Here is a 21,845-nt window from a genome sequence, read left to right as displayed (position 1 = left end):
GGGCGGGGCCAAGGCTGGGGTGGAAGGGGCGGGGCCGAGCCGGGGTGGGCGGAGCCAGGGCTGGAGTCAAACCGGGAGGGAAGGGGCGGAGCCGGGCTGGGAGGGCGGGGATCTGAGTCGGGAAGGGGCGTGGTCTGAGTAAGGAGGGGCGTGGCTGAGTCGGGAGGGGCGGGGTCTGTGACTGAGGGGCAGTAGAGGCGAACCCTGTGGGGCGTGGTCTGAGCCTGGAGGGGCGTGGCCAGGCGGGAGGGCGGGGTCTGCCGACGGTCCCGTGTTCCGCCGCACGCCGCGGGAGGGCGGGCCCCGCGCACGCGCAGAGCGCGCGCGGCCGCGGCCAAGATGTCGGGCCCGGGGCTGGTGGCCGGGGACGTGGTGGTGGACGCGCTGCCCTACTTCGACCAGGGATACGAGGCACCGGGCGTGCGGGAGGCGGTGCGTGCGGGGCTGGGGTGGTGGGCGCGGGGATGAGGCGGGCGAGCCGCCCCGCCTGACGCCCCGTGTGCGCTAGGCCGCGGCGCTGGTGGAGGAGGAGACGCGGCGGTACCGGCCGACCAAGAACTACCTCAGCTACCTGCCCGCGCACGACTACAGCGCCTTCGAGGTGAGCTGAGGCGGCCCGGCGGCCCCCCATGTGCCGCCTGTCCCCTCCACCCTGTACCCTCTTGTGTTCCCTCCTATACCCCTTTCATGTTCTTCCTTTAAACCCCCCTTGTCTCCCCGAAGTCCCTGTCGTGTCCTGCCCCCAAACCCCTGTCGTGTCCTGCCCCCAAACCCCTGTCGTGTCCTGCCCCCACACCCCTGTCGTTTCCTCCCCTCCTCCCCCCACACCCCTCATGTGTCCTGCCCCCACCCCCCTGTCGTGTCCTCCCCCCAAACCCCTCTCGTTTCCTCCCCTCCTACCCCCAAACCCCTCTAGTTTCCTCCTCCCAAACCCCTCTCGTGTCTCCCCCACATCCCGACTGGATCCCCCTCGCCCTCTGCCTCCCCCAGACGGAGATCATGCGGAATGAGTTCGAGCGCCTGGCAGCCCGGCAGCCCCTGGAGCTGCTCAGCATGAAGAGGTGAGTGAGCAGTGCCTGCCCCAGGTGAGCGGTGCTGGCACAGGGGCGGTGCCCCCGGGTGGGGAATGGCCCCAGGTGAGCGGTGCCCGTTGCAGGTACGAGCTGCCAGCCCCGTCCTCGGGGCAGAAGAACGACATCACGGCGTGGCAGGAGTGCGTGAACAACTCCATGGCCCAGCTGGAGCACCAGGCCGTGCGCATCGAGAACCTGGAGCTCATGTCCCAGCACGGCTGCAACGCCTGGAAGGTGTACAACGAGTAAGGCCCTCAGCTGAACCCAGTTCTGAGCTGAACTGCTATGTGTTTGTTGTGTTTTCCTGTGTGAGTCCAGCAGGGTCTTTGGAGTATGATCTGGAATAGTTTTGGAACATAATCTCCCTGTGAGAGCTGTGAGTGCAAGAGGAGGCTGATCTGAGGGAGAAGCCACCCTCTCTGTGACCAAGGAACATCCCAGTCTTGAATTTTGTGATAATGGACTTTAAACTGAGGAGAACTGAAGGGACTAAAGACAGAGAAAGAATAATTCAGTAGTGGAAATAAAGATGAACTTACTACTTGTAAAGATGAACTTACTCAGCCTGGAGCATAATAAAGCTGCTGCAAAAGCCAAAAAAAAGGTTGTAGGGGGTATTGCTGCAGGAAACACCGGGGCTGTTTTGGGCAGAGAATGTTAATGTTCGTTTTTGAGAAGGGTTGGCTGAACCTTAGATAAAGGAGTAGGCAAAAGGAATGCAAAATCCAGCTCTGGGAGAAGACAGAGGGCTGCTTAGCTCAAGAGAGGGGGAGCAGGTAGAGGGTCTGTTATCCAGAACAGTGTGTTTGGGTTGCACTGGTTTGTTGTATCCTTAACTCTGGAGGGTTAAATGTCAGGTTAAATGACATTTTAACTCAGCAACTGTGTTTTTCTAACACTTTACTTGCATTCTGCCATCAGACACCTGGTTCATATGATAGAACAAGCCCAGAAAGAGCTTCAGAAGTTGAGGTGAGTCATTCATGTTTCCATGCTGAAATTGGATTCATACTGAAATTCTTCTCCCAAGCTTTACAAAGGCTGGTGTATGTGCTGCTGCCATGATCATAGGAAAAAAGACTCAGTAATATCAATAATTGCCCTCCCCAAGCAGTTACATTCATAATGCCTGTTCTACTCAAAATTCTGTGTTTCATTTGGTTTGGTTGGCTTTATCTTATTATGTCTGAACTTCTGCTCTGGATTGTGGAATTCTCTCTGAAATGTAGTAATGATTTCTTTTCACTACTGATTAATTTCTGTTTAGTGTGCAACTGTCTCTGCAAAGACATGTTCCCTCATGTTGGGCTTGGCCTTTTGTTTTTATTTATCTCAGAGTTCTCTGTGAACCCTGTACTGGGATTTATCCATCTGTATGTTGTCATTACAGTCCTGGCTGCATGAGTGTTTTCTGGTGGTACTTCTAAGGATTAAGTATATTTTGGAAATTAGCAACAAGAGAGTACAGATTTTAAAGAAACGAGGAAAAAAACTACATAGATCTTTCTCTCCCCAGGAAAAACATCCAAGATCTGAACTGGCAAAGAAAGAACATGCAGCTCACAGCTGGGGCCAAGCTCCGGGAAATGGAATCCACGTGAGTATTGAGAATTCTTCTGTTAAACCTGTTCCTGTTGGTGTCTCTCTGCTTTCTTACTTGTCTTTGAGTTTTAAACCAGAGGACTGTTGAATAGCACTTAAAGGCTTTTTTTTATTTCCTTTCCCTTCCAGGTGGGTGTCTCTTGTCAGTAAAAATTACGAGATCGAGCGAACTATTGTGCAGCTGGAAAATGAAATCTCACAGATCAAACAGCAGCACGGGGAAGCAAACAAGGAGAATATCCAACAAGACTTCCAGTGACTTAATCCTGACTGTCTCACTGCAGCATGTGTTAAAAAAAAAACACAGAACAGAAACTTTGGAGATGCTGTGTTTTTGGCAGTTGTGTGAGGTTACACAAGTTTCTGTTCTCATTGTTTCTTTTCCTTGTTTTAAATTTTAGGAGGAGGTAGGGTGGACTCAAAGTGTCCCATTTAAATGACTTATAGGCACAGTTAATGTACTGTGAATTGTTTTGGTGTTTATATACCCAGAGTAGGAGCTCTTCAAAATACCAGTCCATGTTTTTGTGTTTTCCCTGTGCCTTTAATAAATCTTGGTTTGCTATTTGTGTGGTTTGTGCTCCACATTCCAAGGGGGCCTGAGAGCTGTGGAGGAGGGGGCTGTGCCAGGGGAACCCCCACATTGCCCTGGGTGTGGGGTGGGTGTGAGCTGGAATTTGGGGCCAATGGGAATGAGCCAACCCAGGGGCCCCATCCTGGTGCTCTGTTCCCTATCCCGATGCTCTGTTCCCCATCCTGGTGCTCTGTTCCCTAGGCCAGTGTTCTGTTCCTCATCCCGGTCCATTATCCCCCATCCCAGTGTTCTGTTCCCTATCCTGGTCCATTATCCCCTATGCTGGTCCATCATTCCCCATCCTGGTGCTCTGTTCCCTATCCCAGTCCATTATCCCCTATCCCGGTCCATCATTCCCCATCCCGATGCTCTGTTCCCTGTCCCGGTCCATCATTCCCCATCCCGGTGCTCTGTTCCCTATCCCGGTCCATCATTCCCCATTCCTGTCCATCACTGCCCATCCCGGTGCTCTGTTCCCTATCCCAGTGCTGTGTTCCCTATCCCTGTCCATCATTCCCCCATCCCGGTGCTCTGTTCCCTATCCCCGTCCATCATTCCCTATCCCGGTCCATTACCCCTATCCCGGTCCCTCATTCCCCATTCCTGTCCATCCCTGCCCATCCCCGTGCTCTGTTCCCTATTCTGGTGCTGTGTTCCCTATCCCGGTCCATTATCCCCTATCCCGGTCCATCATTCCCCATTCCTGTCCATCCCTGCCCATCCCGATGCTCTGTTCCCTGTCCCGGTCCATCGTTCCCTATCCCTGTTCGCGCTCTCCCGGGGGCGTTCCCCGTGGGCGCGGCCCTCCCTCTGCTGGCCCCACCTCCCTTCACCGATTGGCTGCGAGACCACCCCCACCGCCCAATGGCGTCTCACCCCGGGGGGTGCTGTGCCCGCCCCTCGTGACGTCACCACCCACCTCCCCACCTCCGCGTCGCCGCGGCCGCGGGAGCGCGCGGAGGGGGGCGCGCGTGCGCGGCGGCGGCGGCGCGCGGTGACGCGGTGACGCGGAGCGTGCGCGGAGCGGGGTCGGGTTCAAAGGAGGAAACATGGCGGAAAACAAAGGAGGCGGCGGCGGAGGGGACGCGGCCGCCGAGGCCGCGCCGGGCGGCGGCGGGGGCCTGGACCCGCCCTGCGCCTCCCCGTCCGCCGCCGCGCCGCCCGAGGAGCGCGACAGCCCCGGCGCGGCGGCGGCCGAGCGCGGCGCCGGCGAGGCCGAGGCAGAGGCGGCGGCGGGGCCCGGCGCGGCGGCGGGGCCCGGCCCCAGCCCGGTGCCGCCGCTGACGCCCGCGGCGCCGGGGCCGTTCTCGCTGCTCGACACGTGCGCCGTGTGCGCGCAGAGCCTGCAGAGCCGGCGGGAGGCAGAGCCCAAGCTGCTGCCCTGCCTGCACTCCTTCTGCCGCCGCTGCCTGCCCGAGCCCGAGCGCCAGCTCACCGTGCCCGTGCCCGGCGGGGCCAACGGCGACGTGCAGCAAGGTGAGCACCGTGGGGGCTTTCCGTGCGGGGAGCGCCCCGCCGGCAGCGGGCTGTCCCGGGAAGGAGCGCGGGGTTTTCCCGGTCCCCGCGCGGGCAGGTCCGTCCGCGGCCGCAGGAGCTGCCGGTGCCCCGGTGCTGCTCGGGGGGTGTTCCGTGTTTGCGAGCGGCCGCTGGAAGTTGGGAGGTTGTTGGGATCCAGAGTGTGAATCGCGTTCCGTGGGTTTTCGACACACGTGGAAGGAATGGAGCTGTTGGACAGGGCCCAGAGGAGGAACCAGGATGATCAGAGGGATGGAGCAGCTCTGCTGTGAGGAAAGGCTGGAGAATTGGGGTTGTTGAGCCTGGAGGAGAGGAGGCTCCGGGGACGCGTTATTGCAGCCTTCTAGTACCTAAAGGGGTGCTGTGTAAGACTACTGTAACGAGCACTATAAGAAAGATGGGGACAGACTTGTTATCAGGGACTGTTGTGGCAGGACAGGGGGTAGTGGTTTTAAACTGAAGGAGGATCGGTTTAGATTAGATTTAAGGAAGAAGTTTTTTACAACGAGGGTGTTAAAACACTGGTACAGGTTGCCCAGAGAGGTGGTGGATGCCTCTGTCCTGGAATCATTCAGGGTCAGGCTGGACCAGGCTCTGAGCAACCTGTTGAAGATCCCTGCTCGTTCCAGGGGGATGGGACTGGATGAGCTTTAAAGGCTCCTTTCAACACAAACTGTTCTGTTTGGGCTCTCAGGGAGGGACTGGGCAGCCTCAGTTCTACAGCACTGGGGTAAAGCATATCTAATTAAGTGCAAACTACCTGCCTGGGTGGGAACTGTGTGTCCACTGCACCTGCTTTGCTGTGACTGAGATAAAACCTTGCAGTGCTGTTTGTCACTTGAGTTGCTCTGCCTGTGCCCAGCTTGTGCCAGGAAAGAAGAGTACCCTGCTCCTTCCAGGTGTTCCTATCAAAACCACAGCTTAGGTTTTATTTTTTTTTTGTACATTCAGGGATGGAATTGAAAAGCTTCTGGAGCTGTAGATGGGGTGACTCACATGCTGTGGTGTACAGAGCAATTTAGGGCCTTGGTAAGTGGTTTTACAGGTCTTAATTGGACCCTCTGGTCAAAGAGACCTTGTTTGGTGACATCTTTGGACTCAGGTGTTTCCTGTGTTGCACAGTGAAGGAATTAAAACCTGGCTTGGTAGTGATTCGTTCATCCAAACTGTTCAGAAGTTCATCTAGGAAGTGCTCTTAGAAAATTCATTAGTTTCAAAAATATAATGTATTAAATATAGTTTGTAAATACACTCTCTAGAGTACTGAGATGGTCTTGTGATCCATCTTTTTAAGTTCCTGATTTTGCATTTTATCATGGAATCACAGAATCACAGAATGGTTTGGGTTGGAAGGGACCTTAAAGATCATTTTGTCCCACCCTCTGCTATGGGCAGAGACACCTTCCACCAGCCCAGGTTGCTCCAAGCCCTGTCCAACTTGGACACTTCCAGGGATGGGGCAGCCACAGCTTCTCTGGGCAGCCTGTGCCAGGGCCTCACCACCCTCCCAGGGAAGTGATATGCCAGTGGAACACACAAAACTTGGGAAGCTGGGTCTATTTTATTAGCAATTACAGGATTATCCGAGTCCTGCTGTCAGACACAGGTGTGGGAACAACACAAGGTGTAGCTCCTGCATTTTGGACTGGAATATCACTTCTGGTAGTACATGTGTTAGGAGTGCTTGTTGGTGTTCTTTGATGTGGGAACAGTTCATCTTTGGGTTGCTGCAGCAAAAAGTTTTAGATCATGTGAGTAAGATGTGGGCTCTGGAGCATCTCTGTTGTGAGGAGAGACTGTGGGAGCTGGGCCTGGTTAATCTGGAGGAGACTGAGAGGGGATCTCATTAATGCACAGAAATATCTCCAAGGGGTGTCAGAGGATGGTACCAGACTCTTTTCAGTGACAGGACGAGGAGCAATGGCCATAAACTAAAACACAAGTTCCACCTCAAAATGAGGAAGAACTTCTTTCCATGGAAGTGGCAGAGCACTGGAGCAGCTGCCCAGGGAGGTGTGGACTCTCCCTCTCTGGAGACATTCCAAACCAACCCGGACAAGTTCCTGTGTCACCTGCTCCAGGTGACCTGGCCTTGGCAGGGGGAGGCACTGGGTGTTCTCCAGAGGTCCTTTCCAACCCCAGCTATTCTGGGATTCTGTGTAGGGTCTGGGAGAGTGCTGTGGTAAGGATGTGTGTGATCCATCTGCAGTGGTACCTGAGCTGCCTGAACACAGGAATTGGCCAGCAGGGCAGGAAAGAACCAGCCATGGACCAGCAAACACAGTTTTGTGGACAGTTCTCTCTGCACCTTGTGAGTGGAATCAGTGTGGCACATGGGACAGATACCAGTAAATCAGATAGAAAATGGACATTCTCAGCCTACAGAGAAGTACCACAGTGCTTAGTCATGCAGGTTCCTTCCCTGTTCTGGTAGTCACCAAGTGTTACTTCCACTTCTGCTGCTTCCCTGGTCTCCCTCACCACGAGCAGGTGCTTTTCTTGGAGGAAGAGTTAATGAGAAGTGGTACCTGTAGCTATACCTGAAGTAAGTTACACTTAACTACTACAGGTTGGTTCATATCTGTTGCACTGGTGAAAGAATTGGTTTTGCTCTTGTTTGCATATTTGTTGAGGAAAAAAATAGAAGTTTCCTGGTTTATGTATTTTAAACATATATATTCTTTTATGCTGTTTGTTCAATATAAAAAATAGCATCTCATATAGAGTTTAAAGTCTTAATTGGTCATTGGAATGTGAATTTTATTTGGTGGGTAGATAATTTCTTAATGCCTGGTGTTTCACCTGTCCAACTGGACTCTTACTTTCAGACTGAATAGGTTACAAGGAAAAATGCCTTCTTGTGTTTGTATCCCAGTATTCTGAAAAATGCTTATTTCTAAGTTAAGAGTTACAGATACTGTAAAACAACTTTTCCTGCACCCACTGCTGCTCCTGCTCCTGGAAGATACGTTGTTTTGTGGTTTCACTGCCTGGCTGAGATATTTACAATCTCTCTTAAGAAGATTATCTCAGTACAGAGAATGTGTGGCTCTCCCAGCTCCTCGGGAATGTCACAGTTTTCATTGGGCTGAAAAGCTAAACAAGAGTTGCAAGATGCTTTCAGAGAGCCAAGGGGAAACATCCACAGCTGGTTGCGTGTGGAAACCGAGGAACAACGTGTTTACTACTGAGTGCTGTGATGTGTAGTACCATAAATTAGTTGGATATGCTGAATTCAACTCTTAAACTCAGTGTTTGTGTATTTAGAAATGTGTATTAATCACATCTTAAGTTATGCAGTAATTGTTTTTAATTTACTGTTAAAGGGGGACATAAATGGTCTGATGTGTATGAGCATGTGACACTCAGTTTGGTGGTAGTTACTGTATTTTCAGTCTAGAAGACTAATGAAAATTCCTGCATCAACCAGACTTTTTCAGCTGTGTAAATGCAGTATCTTAATTCCAGTGGATGTGAGTACTTACCACTTAAAAGAACTGGTAGAAAGCAATCTGGGCTTCACCATTGCCTCCGACTTGAAGCAAAAACCTTTAATTGAAAAGTTGCGAAAGGCAAGTTGCTTTAATTGAAAACTGCTAAAGACAAGTTGCAAAAAGACAAGTTGTTTAATTAAGAAGAGTAGGTTTAATTTAAAAATTGTTACATGGTAAGGGCTTCAGCTCACCTCGCCCTCCCAAGTCGGGTCTTGTAGGTGAATTTTGTTGGATACAAACAGAGCAGCCCTGAGCCCCCTGTGGATGTGATTAAACCACTGTTCAAGTGCCCAATATGGTGCAGTGGGAGGTCAGAGCACAAGGGATCACGAGGGAAGAGCAGAGAAGAAGATGGATGGGGATGAGAGATCCAGGAGCCTGAGAGGATACCAGGGATGGAAGACAGAAGGATCTGTCTCCAGGGTTGGAGCCCATCACCAAGGACAGACCCTACACACCAGCACTGAGCCCATGGTGGTGGGAACCCCCTTTCTGTGCTTCTGGTAATTTCTCTTGGCTTTTCCTGCTTTTCTATTTCTCTTCTTTCCCTCCTCCCTTTTTGTTTTAGAAAATAAAGTCGAATTCTTGTTTTGGAATCCAACATCTGGCTTCATTTGTGCCAGGAATTTTCAAACTTAACTCCTCTCTGCGTTTTTGGACCGAGACAAACTTCTCCTCTCTGCACCAAATGGGTTGGAACAATCACTTGAACTCTCTTGAATCTTTAGTTTTCTCCTCTGTTAATAAGTGAGGGTTGTGAAGATATGCTGGAACCCAGCACGAGTCCTGAAAAATGTTTGTATTCTGGGCTTCCTAAAAATCTTATTGTGAAACTTAAATTTCAGTCTAAATTAATAGTGTATTTTAAGGTATTTCTGTCTGAGAACATTTAGGCATGTTTTATTTTCGTGAGAATTAATATCTGTGACTGCTATAAATTGTGGTTTTTTATTAAATGTAATGTGTTGTACAGTTGTGATTTAAGCAAGGATTGTTCAAAAAAAAGTGCTGTGTTAGAAGTGGACCTTGAAAGCAGTTATTTTTTTTTTAATGTATTTTTGTTCTGACCGGTTTCAATCTGATTGTGTCACTGCCTTGACCTGCGAGGGGTTATCTCAAGGTCTAATCACTGAATTAGAGCAGGGTTTTGATGTATGGCTGTGCAGAAACTGCTGGACCCTTGCAGTGCTGAGAGAAGTAAATATTATGCACGTGGAGAAACTATTATTGGTGTTCTCACCCAATAAATGAGACCTGGCAGGGAATCATTCCTGAGAGGACTGATAATGTGCCAAGTTTGAACTTGAGACGGAAACTGGAGTTATTAAATTGCAAGAGTGTTTGCAAATATTTCCTGAACTGGGAAGTTTTATCATCATTGTAAACATCTGACAGGACTTTAATTATCTCATATTCACATGGACACTTTGTGTGTGGAATCAGCCTGACCCATTGCAACCCAAACCAAACCTGTGTGTGAGACCAGAGGTCTAAAATAGCTTCTGTCAACAGAATTGGGGTTGTGGAAGATTGGTGACTTAATTGTCAGTGGGTGATGTGGCAGAGTTTTAGGCTTGTGCTAATTGATGTCTCATGTGTTTCAAGAGAATTGTTAAGCCATTTCTGTAAGACAGGTGAGGTGGCAGGGCCAGGTGTGTCCAGCTCCACCTCCTGCTCAGAGCCGGTCTGGTGAGAGGAGGATCCTCAGGGAGCCCTGTCTGGGTGTGTGGGGACTGTGCTGGGGGGGCAGTGGCACAGGGAGCCTCTGCTGCAGTGTTTGACCATCCTCCTTGTGACAGGGGAAGGATTTATTGCCTCAAAGCAAGGTTTACCTTGTTCCTGCTTGTACTGTCAGTGCTTTTGTGGAGCACCCCTGTGAAGAGCCTGCCCTGCCTCCCTGTGCTCAGTGCTGAGGGCTCTCCTCGTGTGTGTTGTGCTCCAGCCCTGATCATTTTGGTCACCAGTGCTGGCCCTGCCCCAGTTTGTCAGTCTGTCCTGTACTGGGGAGTCCTGTACTGGCCCAGTATCCCGGGGTTGCATCCAGGGTGCTGAGCAAGGGGAAGGATAGATGCCCTGCCTCTGCAGCCTGGGACACGTGGGGCTGTTGTGCTGAAGGATGTGCTGTTGGCTCCTGTTCAACCTGTTGTCCAGAACATACTTTAAACATTGGATTTTAGGGTATTAAATGAGGTCAAAGTTACTTTTTTATACTCTTGGATGTTACGAAGCAGCTAAAGAATTGATAAAGGTTTTTGTGTTACAGACCAGAGGTGATGTTGAAGGAGCTGGATCTTGTGAAAATAGGAATTTTAGTATGTAAGTGGAGATATTTAGGAATGCAAGTGTTTGGGTTCAATATTTGAATAAACTTTGAATGTATAAATGTGAACTGCTGGAAAGACTCTCTGTGATATCTCAGTGATGGAGGGGATCCAGTGGTGAGCAGTGGGTGCTACTGAGCTGCAAAGTGATTTTTGCAGTGCCTTATCCCTGGATCACCTACACTGTGTGCATTCCATGCCCTCCCACGTTCAGATCCATAATCTCATCACATCCATATGATCCTCATTCAGATCAATAACTCTCTTGGAGCTAAAACTTCGGTGCCTTTACTTTCCATTATTGCTTTTTGTTCTCTCTTAGGTTTAAGTGGTGTTTGGTTGGGCTGTAATGTATTTATTTTAAGTTGACTGAAGTCAGCTTGAAGTCAACAAGTGAATGTGGATCCCTCAGTGTGGAGCTTCTTATTTTTCTGTAGCTCCTGTGGTGTTTGTAGCCAGTAGATAAGTTTTCATGGCTCCTTGTGTGTTCCTTTTCCATCCCACCTCCCCTTTCTCTAACCCCAGGGCTGGAAGTTCCCAGGCAGCTTCTTTAGTGTCTGTAAATAAAAACTAGAAAACCTGATTAAGAGGATGGTAGTACCTGTGTTTGGTGGGGAAACATTAATTCTCAGTGGCTCAGGAAGCCTTGTTGTTCTGGAGCTGGTTCCTGGAACATCTGAGGAAATTCTAGAAGGGTGAGCGGGGAGCAAAGAAGAGCCAGAAAGTTCCAGGTTTTTTTCTTGAGCAGAAGTAGTGGGTATGAGTTGAACACACAGTTTTTGACTGGGCAGAATGTGTTTTGCCCAACAAAGATGGACTGGGGGCACATCATCCATTTCAACTGAGGTTACAAGTGCCAGGGCCTGAATTCCTGAATATCGAGCTGGAAGTGGGTACAGCAGCCAAAGACTTGGCATGAGCTTTCTCTGCAGAGTGCCTTTGATCCTGCAAGGCTGGAAGTGCAGAGAATCAATCTTTCCCCTTCCATCTCTGTAGCTCTCAAGCATCCTTAAAATTTGGGAGTATTTTAGTGTAGCTGGGATTAATATGTCAGCCTGGAGAAATGAATTCTGAGCAGGTTCTGAATAATTTTCCTACTGAAACTAGTTCAAGATGAAACCTGTTGAAAAAACTGCCTGTTTTGAGATGCATGCAAATAGCCCTCAGAGGAGCATAGTTAGCCTTGAGGAATTTTAAACATAAATATGTACAAGATATTCTCAGAGTTATGAGTTGCAGTTAATGAGAGTGTTTGTGTTGCAGCTTGAGTTGGGAGCGGTAGATCAAAAGCATCTTCCATTTGAAATCTGAAGTTCTTTGCAGTGTTCCATTGTGATTTGCTGCTGGATTGTGATGCAGGGTTTTTTAGCAGCCTTTCTGTTTTCATGGAAACAAAACTACCTTTTATCCTCAAATTACTTCAGTTTCGTGCTCTCTGCCATCCTTTGATGTCTGTGGTCTAGTTTAGCGTGCTTTATCTAAATCATAAGCAGTTAAAAGGATTACAGAGATGCTACTCTCATTAGTGTTCTTAAAGGCTTTGACAAATAAGAGGATCTGATGTGCAATGTAAGGAGATGTGAGTGTAGCAGTTGTATAACTAACGGTGCAACATGTGTAGGAAAATTTGGGTACTTGCATCTCTTTGCTGTGACAAAACCCTTCTCCTTTGTGTTGGTTTTCAGCTCAAAAGAGCGTCCCAGGTGAATGGCTCTGTCTGACCCTCCCAGGAGACTCCATATGAGTCTTCCAAGGAATCTGGGAGTCTTTTCTCCCTTATTCCAGGCTGTGGGAACTCTGGTAGGGAGGGAATGGCTCATGATGTGAGAAGGTGAAACCCATCTCCCTCTGAGTGGGGTTGGCAATGCAAGGCAGGGTTTTCCTGCCTGCTGGACTCTCAGTCCAAATTTCCAGGTAAGAAGCTCTTCCTGCTTCTCACTTAAATCAGCTTTAGGAAACTCCATTTAGGCTGTGTGTTGTGTTTGTAGCAGCAGATGGGGGGGGGGGAGACATGTATGTTTGCAAATATTTTTGCTGTTCTGGAGCAAATTGTGTGAGAAGCAGCAGAGCTCGTTCTGAACCACATCATGAATTGGGAACAGGATGTAGTTTATTTCCCACAGTGCCACTGGGAATGGCAGGGAGGGCAAAATTTGGTACACAGAGCTGTGTATGTGGAGTGCTGTGGAAGAGAGGTAATAAATATTTGTGCTCATGGTTGTTACAGGTCTGACACACCATCGTGAGGTGTGTGATAGAAACAAGTGGAAAACCCAGCAGTGTCAGTCCTATTAAATACAGTGTAAGGAGCTTGGAAACCCACTCCTGTTACCTGCAGCTCCTGTAAAGTAGTTCATCATTTCCTGTGCCCTCTTAGGTCCAAAGGATGATTGTTCTTGGATCTCTTCATGGAAGTGTTGATATTCACAGGAGCACCTAGTGAAGTTCAGGAGGTGCTTTATTGTTCTTTTTTCAGCACCTGATGTATAACTGTGTTCCTGCAGTTAATGCTGAGGGCAGTATTTTGGTGACAGTGTAAGTGAGAGAGGAACTGCTGTACAGAATTGTTTTAGACCCCCAGTGCAGAGTTTCACGTGGTGTGGTCAGAACTTCCTGAAAGAAACTTCCCTTTTCTCAGCTCTTTGCTCCAGTGCTGCTCTTGACCTCTGGAGCATCAATTTGGGGCTTCAGAGGAATATGAAACATCTGGGAGGACGTTGGAAATCTTGATGGTAATAAGTAGGATTGGGGGGAGATCATAAATTAGTCTGACCTTCATAATTTATATGAATGTGTCTAATTCTAATTCAACTGTAATTTAGAAAAAAAAAATGATCTTTTACCAGTAGTTTTGCTGTGTGCTGATGTGTTCCTTGGAAGGGGTTACATGGCTTTTTGGGAAGCAGAGTTACAGTGGAAATGTGTGTACCAGGACTAATGTGTTTGATTTGTTTGATGCAGAAAAACAATGTAGTAAGTTCTGCTGGGATATAAAAAGGATGATATAAAAGGATGATACTTTTAACTTTACTTTTCTTATATAAGAATTTTTTTAATTGAAACTGGTGGTGAAACCTTGTTTTTCTCATAGGTTATATAAACATTTGACCCTTAGTTTGTCCTAAAACACATTCTTACTAAATTTTACAATAAACTTTGTTAACTTGTAAATTATCTCAAGTTTTGACAACTAAGGATTTTATTCTTTTATGTCAGTATTATTTCAGTGTGATTTTGTCTACTTTTCCCTCTCCCCTCACACAATCAGCCACATCTGTATCTTTTCAGTGCTGCAGTTCAGTTTCTAGTACAAATGGTGCTGCAGTAATTTGTTATATATTAGATTAAAAGACCAGGATATGAGATGTTTAGTGGCTCATATATTATTGGCAAGCTCCTGTTGGAAATAATGGGTGTTGAGATGTGAAAAAGAAGTGTCATGTGCTAAATGAGAATGGCAAGGCCTTGTTGTCTCTTGAGGTAGGTGCAGAACACTGGGGGCACCTTGTGTGTGACTTGTGTTTGAATGTGGAGGTGCCAAAATTGGATGTTTGAGTGTGGGAGCAGAATCTGGCACTTCCCATTCCTTGTGTCCTCCCTGATAGAAGCAGTGGGCAAGGTGGAATTACCCATGGTCAGAATCCAGCCCGTGGGCTGTCAGTTGTATCAAAAGGCTTGATTTTATTCCGTCTTCTCATTAATTTGTCTACTTTAAAACCAACCCAAAACGTGCCTTGCAGGAAGAGCTTTGCATCTGTGGAATTTGACTTGTTGTTGTGTGAAGATTATAGATCTTGGGCTTGTTCTATTTTGTTGTTTTCTTACAATATTTCGTGTCTTTGACCCAAGACAGCACTAAAGTAAGGTTTAGTTGTGGTCTGGTTTAGATGGAGCAGTTTTAATGGTAAATATCTGAAATGTTTGTTCTGTGAGTATATATACATCAACTCCTAGATGGCTTTCATCCAGTATTTCCTAAAGGATTTTGTCTCTCAGTAGTAAGAAAACCTCAAGGTTCTTCATACAGGGGAAGCTTCATTGTGTGTGTGAAAGCTTTTGTACACGTAGGTGCTGCAGTACTGGTTATTTTTCACATCCTGCTCTTGAGATGTGTTTGGTTTGATGAGACAGGGAATTTTTAGTTGGATTATTGTTGCTCTGCAGTGAATCTCCTGTGTTCTGAAGCCATCATTAATTTTAGCACTTGAAGAAATGAATGCTACTTCACTACTAATGTAATTAATCTCTCTGAAATAAGTCCTGCTGTCCTAATTGAATATCCACAAAGGAGTTGAGTGTCATTTAATTACACTTCTCAAAGTTGTTTCTAGTGTTTCAGTGTATAAAAGTACCCAGTGGCTTGAAAAGCTTCTCCTTGAGAGTTATATTCTCAATAAATTGTATAGGAATTTGATTTAAGATCAAATGACACTTTGGTGAAGAAAGCACGAACCATTACCTTAGTGATAAATAGGTTTTCAAACCTTCATGTAGGTTGTTCATAGACATCTTTAAATATCAGTTTGGTTCATGTAGTAACTTTTTTGCAGCTCTACTGAGGACATAAAACTAATTTAGTGATCACAGAGGATAACAAAGCAAGATAGTGGAATTTTATTTCTGTATCTGCCTCCCTGACCTCATGGAAATAGGTTTTAGTAGAAATCTTCCTCTGTCATATCTGGGAGAACACTGGGACACACAACTGCCATGGCATTTTCAGGGACATCACTAAGTCACCCTGGTCCCTGGGCACACCCCTCTTGAGGTGGGATGGACCACAGACTGTTATAACAAATAATTAACAAGAGTTAGTTTTGCAATCTAAATGAAATATTTGCCTTGGGGAGAACAAATGGCTAAAAACGTGCACTTTTGGGGGGAAGAAATAAATAGGAAAAACTGAGTGTGGTGTTGAAATCATCACAGCTTCATTCTGGGCGAGGGATCCTTTCCTGAAGAGGGGTGTGGGGTTTGTTGGGGGATGTTTTTTGCGGGTTAAACCTGTTACAGAGTTACAGACAGGTAAGACCTGGTTGTTAAGAGCAATGTCAGCTGTGAAATCTGTTCGTTTACTCAGGCGAAAGGATCAGTCTGAGGGGTTTTGTGTTTGTTTGTCCCCTTTGCTCCGTGCCTGTTGCTGTCCCTGTTCTGAGCTGTGCTCCTGTGTTGCAGTGGGGGTGATCCGGTGCCCGATCTGCCGCCAGGAGTGCAGACAGATAGACCTGGTGGACAACTACTTTGTGAAGGACACCTCGGAGACCCCGAGCAGCTCTGATGAGAAATCAGAGCAGGTAAGGACTGGCCTTGCCCCAGATTCCCATTTTATTTCTGTGCCTGTTAGTGCTTCCCAGGACAATCATAGAATCATAGAATCAACTGGGTTGGAAGGGACCTCTGAGATCACCAAGTCCAACCCTTGATCCAACCCCGCTGTGGTTCCCAGCCCATGGCACTGATGCCACATCCAGTCTCAGCTTAAAAACCTCCAGGGATGGAGAATCCACCCTCTCCCTGGGCAGCCCATTCCAATGGCTGAGCACCCTCTCTGGAAAGAAATTCTTCCTAATCTCCAACCTAAACCTCCCCTGGCACAGCTGAAGCCCGAGCCCTCTTGTCTTGCTGATGGTTGCCTGGGAAAAGAGACCAACCCCCCCTGGCTCCCCCCTCCTGTCAGGGAGTTGCAGAGAGTGAGGAGGTCTCCCCTGAGCCTCCTCTTCTCCAGGCTGAACAGCCCCAGCTCCCTCAGCCTCTCCTCACAGCACTTGTGCTCCAGTCCCTTCCCCAGCCTCGTTGCTCTCCTCTGGACCTGCTCCAGCCCCTCAATGTCCTTCCTGAGCTGAGGGCCCAGAACTGGACACAGCACTCCAGGGGTGGCCTCACCAGTGCTGAGTCCAGGGGAAGAATCACTTCCCTGGACCTGTTGGCCACACTGTTCCTGAGCCAGGCCAGGATCCATTGGCCTTCTTGCCCCCCTGGGCCCACTCTGGCTCCTGTTCAGCTCCCTGTCCATCCCCACTCCCAGCTCCCTCTCTGCCTGGCTGCTCTCCAGCCCCTCTGGCCCAGCCTGGAGCTGCCGGGGGTTGTTGTGGCCAAAGTGCAGGACCCGGCCCTTGGCCTGGTTGACCCTCATCCCGTTGGAATCAGCCCAACTCTCCAACCTGTCCAGGTCCCTCTGCAGAGCCCAGTGACTGTGTCCCTTCACAGGTGTGCACGAGCTGTGAGGACAACGCCAGTGCCGTTGGGTTCTGTGTGGAGTGTGGGGAATGGCTCTGCAAGACCTGCATAGAAGCTCACCAGCGAGTCAAATTCACTAAAGATCACATGATCAGGAAAAAAGAGGATGTTTCTTCAGGTGAGTGTTTGGGTTTCACTTTGTCCTGCCCATATTAACAGTGTTTTCTCTTTGCCCCATGTGATCAGAGAGAGGGAGGAGGATTTAGATAACAGCCAGCTCTGTGTGGCTTTCCCCAAGGACTTGGGAAAAGTTTAGTAAAAAGTTACCAGTGCAAAATTAGCAGCTCTCAAACCTAAATTTTTAACTGAGTTATTTGTTCATACTTTGTACAGTTTCGTGTCCAATGAAAAAAATACTTTAGGTGTAGAAGCCAAGAGAGTGCAGCCTTTGGAAAGGATTTAGATCCATTCTTAATAATCCTGTTTAGTAGAACAAGTAACTAAATGAAAGGGTTGGAATCTGGAGAGCACTGACATATTGATAATCCCATCCATTGGCAAGGAAATTAAATTACATGTTTTGCTGTATTTTGTTCTAAGGAGCAATTAGAGTTCTCCCAGTAGACAAGTAAATACAGATAAACTTAGAGTCATATTCAGTATGATACTGTTGTATTGATATTGCTGAGTAAATGTGGAATTTGAGTTTATTTTAGGTTTAATCTCTCAGTTAGGAAAATTTAACATATGAAGTGTGTGTAGGATTTGTTTAGACAGCCAGCTTTATTAGAAGTTAATTCTTAAATAATTGTTTGATTATAAATAATTCGTAGCCTCTTGAGGGAATGTAGAAAATGCTCTCAAAACAGGTCCAGGGTATCTGGATTTTAGCTTAGAAAATTTGATTTGTAAATGGATTCAAAGGCCTGTAGGTTCTCCACAATCTGGATGTATATGAAGAATGATCATATTGAGAAAGAGAGATCTTTTGACTTTGCTCTCTTTCCATTTAAAATTATTTAAGATCTTCATGGGGGTTTTTTTGTATCCTTTCAAAGGAGCAAACACTTCTTTTCTTTCTGCCAGCACTTGTCAAAATCATATTAATAGTTAAAAACTTTGCTGTTGAGCTTAGTTCTTTTAGACAAGGATCTTATTTCCCTTGCTCTAGCAAATAAACTTCACTTTTGGAGAGGTTTCTCTATATGTCTTAATGAATTTTTTTTAAAAGGAAATATTACCCATTTAAGCTTAAATTTATTAAATCTCTAGATGAGAAGCCCTTAAATTAAATCAAATTACAGGACCAGGCAAAGAATTACTGATGTTTTTCCAAGGAGTGCTAAATTGTGACTGTTAAGGTGATATTATAGCTCAGCTTTCCCTTTGATAACCTGACTGGGAAGGTGCTGAAAAATTACTTCCAATAAAATAAACTTTCCATCAGAAATTTTATTTATCATGGTTGTGTGGAAGGGCTGGTCATTATTTTTTTATTCTTAGACTCAAAGATGTGCCCTGGAGACTTTAAATTTTTCTTAATGAGTGTCAGTTGTAGATTCATCAGCTCTCTTCCTTCACAATAATTTGCATGATATAACAAGCTTCAGGAACATTGGAGACTGAGGAAGACATCCATGTTTTAAACCCTACCTGCTGCATCTTTCCAGGGCTGCTTTCCTCTTTGCTGAGCTCAAAATATCTTTAGAAAACCGTGCAGCACTTTTTAGTAAACTCAGAACTATTTTTGGGCATTGTTGTTTGCTGAAGTGGAAAATTTAAGCAATTTAGGTGGGGTTTAAGTAACTCCTGACAGACAGTGTTTGCTTTGCAGTTACCTCTTGCTTGTGTTTGACTTAATGGGGTGTGTAAAGGTTTTGAAGGGATAACTTAGAAAACATATGGGTGTTTGACAGCATAAAGATTTGAGAGTTTGATCCGTCCTTGAGTGTGCCAGAGCTGAAATTGTATGGAATTAAATCTTTAACCACATGTACACCTGGTGTTTGTGTGCAGTTTTCCATTCTTACAGGTGTCAGTGTCTTTTGGGTGCTTGGGAGAGGAATTCCTTCTCCTTGAATAAAGTGGAAGCAGCTATAAACTACTGGCACTGTAAATCATGAAATCATTAAGGTTGGAAAAGACTTCAAAAGTCCTAATGTATTCACAGTAATTTTAGGGTGAGAACAGGTCTGGAGTTGTCTTTGTAAGTTCATGGTTGTTACTTAGCTTGGAATTTAGTTGTTTTGCCCTTCAGATTGTCCAGATTTTATTTTTTTAAATACACAAATGGTTTATTTTTAAAAACAGAGGCCGTGGGAGCATCTGGTCAACGTCCCGTTTTCTGTCCTGTGCACAAACAAGAGCAGTTAAAGCTTTTCTGTGAAACCTGTGACAGGCTGACGTGCAGAGACTGTCAGTTACTGGAGCACAAAGAGCACAGGTACAGATATTCCCATGTCTTAATTCCTGTGGTGTGCTGTCCCAGAGGATGGAATGGCATTGCTGGAAACCAGTTGTGTCATAAATACTGTTGCATTTCCCCTTTGTTGGACTGAAATGATCACTTCCAGTGGAAAACGTGTGTGGAGTGTGACTTGAAGGGATCAGCTGGTTGAGCTTTGTCAAGTCTCTTAAGATCAGATTCAAAACAACACAGGGGCTGAGGAGATGTGGTGTGGTTAAGGTGTGAACTTTCCCAGTGCTGTGTCACCCTGTTCAGGACTTGAATGGAAATTCCTGCAGCCCTGAGCACCTGGTGCTGTAAAGAAGCAGCAGTGATACAGTGAGTCATGGGTGAGGTCATTTTCTGAAAGGGCATATTTTATTGTGCAACAGTCTTTCAGTGTAGGGGAATTTCGTAAAGGAAAGTCTAAATTTCCCCCTCATAGATGAATATATTCTTTTATGACAGAGGGGAAAAATGGTTTGCTTTTAGTTGGTTTGAAGTTGTTGCCTCATTCCAGATGAAAAGAAATGCTGAGTCTGCCTCTTGGCTGCCCAAAAAAGTTGGAACCTCTTAAGATACAGTAAAACTTCCTGCTCTTTAGGAGCTCTCTCCTATAGTTGTTTGAATGTCTGAACAAGTATTTGTCAGTGTTATAATAGAGAATCTGGAGATAAATATGTATTTATCAGCCACTGCACCACTGCTTTTTCTAGTCAGGCTACAAGTGACTCTTCTCTGTAAAGGTGCGACACTGAATTTAGTGTTGTTTTTCCCAGAGTAGTTGATTATTCTCAGACTGCTACAGCAGCCTGTGGAGAACTTTTACTTTTGAAATTAGTGTTACTAAAATATTAACAACCCCAAATATTCCTGCTTTATTCTTTCACAGGCTTGATCCTAAATATCCTGGAAGACACCCTTGTCACAAAGTGTGATTTTCTGGGATATGTTCACTAACTTGTTCTAGGTGGTTTCTTTGCATCTGTTTTGTGCATGTTGCTAATGGATTGACAGATGGATCTTGTTCTTCTTACCTGTGCTCTTCCAGAAAGAGAAGAGGATCCTTTATGTGATCCTTTAATGTGTGTTTAAGTGATCAGTGCATTTTCCTCATCAAACTGAGGTTCCTGGTATCTCCTGGAGCTGCTGTTCCATAGCCTGCTATCCTGGGAAATGAGGCAGTGCATCCCTGTGTGGTTGGAATTGTTGTTTCCCACAGAGGTTCAGTTTTATGGACACCAGAAAAGGATTTTATCAGCACTTAAACATTTTTCACGCTGATCAGCATATGCAGAGTCTGATTTTTCTGTGTGTTTTGTCATATTTTTTCAAAATGTTACAGTTTTACACCTGAATTGGGAACCCTTGGTTTCAGCCTTGGTAATTGGTGTCTTCTCTTGCGTGTTCAAAAGGTACCAGTTTCTGGAAGAAGCTTTTCAGAACCAGAAGGGTGCAATTGAAAATCTTTTGGCCAAACTTCTTGAGAAGAAGAATTATGTAAATTTTGCAGCTGCTCAAGTTCAGAATAGGTAAGTTCCTCAAAAGGATTAACTGTTACTTTACCTTTTTACTGAATCACAGCAAGATGAGTGATGGGATTGGAATAACACATTTGAGTTGATTCTGTATCTTTAGTTATATTGGACTTAATTTTCATAATGTTTGTTTTCCTCTACAAGTTGTTAAAAGAAACAAATATCAAAGGTTGTGTCTTCTGTGGCAGCTTTGAGTAGAACCAGAGATGTGACACATTTATTACACTTTGGGGAGGGGGGAGAATAAAAAAGGCAAGGAAACCCATCTTATGGTTTCTGCTTCATTCAGCTCTAGGTGACAGAAGGGTTGAAATATTGCAATATTTTTATGTTTCAGATAAATGCCTCTGATAACTGTGTACCAAAACTTGGTTTGACTTTGAGTAGGAAATTGTGGTTGTTTGTGGGGTTTTGTTTGAATTTTTTTAGGCAGCTTAACTTAAGATTTCCAGGGTTTGCTTAAATTCAACGTCATGTTAAATACTGAGTATATAGAGACAGAGCACGTGATCTCTGCTGGCTTTTCACCCACTTTGGTGACGTGGTTGTGCTGCAGCTCAGGGAATTCCACTGTGATTCTCGGTGGTTTTCTGAGCCTCCTGCAACTTTCAGGTCATTTGCAAAATGACACATCATCTGGAGGTGGAAAGTACGAGGGCAGAAGGACCACAGCTATAAGGAGAAGTTCTGATGCAAATTTTTAACTCCTCGTGGTACCATGTACATTAAAAAAAAGTGTAAGGGAAGGAGAACATATGACAGAGGCAAATGTGTGAAGATGGAAGCAATGAATGTTGAAAATTTTATGTGCTGATTTCCATGGAAGTCTTTGCACTGTCTGACCATACATTTCTCTCTCTCTTTTTTTTTTTTTTTTTTAGGATAAAAGAAGTAAATGAAACGAACAAACGAGTGGAACAGGAAATCAAAGTGGCAATATTCACCCTCATCAATGAAATCAATAAAAAGGGAAAATCTCTCTTACAGCACCTCGAGGTACAGTTAAGAGAACAAGGAATGTTCAGTTTCCAGTCCCCTCTTAAACTTGAAAACAGTTTGTTTGGTGTGACTGCAGGTGTTGTAATACTAATATTGCCTCTGAGTA

At 46.1% G+C, this 21,845-nt stretch overlaps 2 protein-coding genes across 2 annotated transcripts in view; both read left to right on the top strand.

The window, feature by feature from the left end:
* The first annotated feature begins 287 nt into the window (after window positions 1–287).
* BCAS2 (BCAS2 pre-mRNA processing factor) lies at window positions 288–3,242 on the top strand. The gene is made up of 7 exons (XM_032710930.1): window positions 288–432; window positions 509–601; window positions 991–1,061; window positions 1,157–1,318; window positions 1,995–2,045; window positions 2,590–2,670; window positions 2,805–3,242. The coding sequence occupies exons 1-7, from the start codon at window positions 340–342 to the stop codon at window positions 2,932–2,934; spliced, it is 681 nt and encodes a 226-aa protein (XP_032566821.1). The 5' UTR covers window positions 288–339; the 3' UTR covers window positions 2,935–3,242.
* Window positions 3,243–4,298: 1,056 nt separating this feature from the next.
* TRIM33 (tripartite motif containing 33) overlaps window positions 4,299–21,845 on the top strand; it is a 37,406-nt gene continuing 19,859 nt past the window's right edge. The window contains exons 1-6 of the mRNA XM_032710713.1: window positions 4,299–4,725; window positions 15,755–15,873; window positions 16,787–16,934; window positions 19,067–19,199; window positions 20,618–20,734; window positions 21,622–21,736. Coding sequence (XP_032566604.1) covers window positions 4,299–4,725; window positions 15,755–15,873; window positions 16,787–16,934; window positions 19,067–19,199; window positions 20,618–20,734; window positions 21,622–21,736 — 1,059 coding nt within the window. The remainder of the gene's footprint in view (window positions 4,726–15,754; window positions 15,874–16,786; window positions 16,935–19,066; window positions 19,200–20,617; window positions 20,735–21,621; window positions 21,737–21,845) is intronic.

This window comes from Chiroxiphia lanceolata, chromosome 25 (assembly GCF_009829145.1).
Source record: "Chiroxiphia lanceolata isolate bChiLan1 chromosome 25, bChiLan1.pri, whole genome shotgun sequence".
Taxonomy (NCBI): domain Eukaryota; kingdom Metazoa; phylum Chordata; class Aves; order Passeriformes; family Pipridae; genus Chiroxiphia; species Chiroxiphia lanceolata.
The sequence above is the reverse complement of the archived record's forward strand: the minus strand, read 5'-3'. Positions and strand labels throughout refer to the sequence as shown.

Bases quoted from the DNA above. Each gene is read 5' to 3' on its own strand.
- BCAS2 (XM_032710930.1), top strand. From the start codon at position 340: ATGTCGGGCCCGGGGCTGGTGGCCGGGGACGTGGTGGTGGACGCGCTG. The intron at 433-508 runs GTGCGTGCGGGG...CGTGTGCGCTAG, and splicing joins CACCGGGCGTGCGGGAGGCG to GCCGCGGCGCTGGTGGAGGA. The intron at 602-990 runs GTGAGCTGAGGC...TGCCTCCCCCAG, and splicing joins ACGACTACAGCGCCTTCGAG to ACGGAGATCATGCGGAATGA.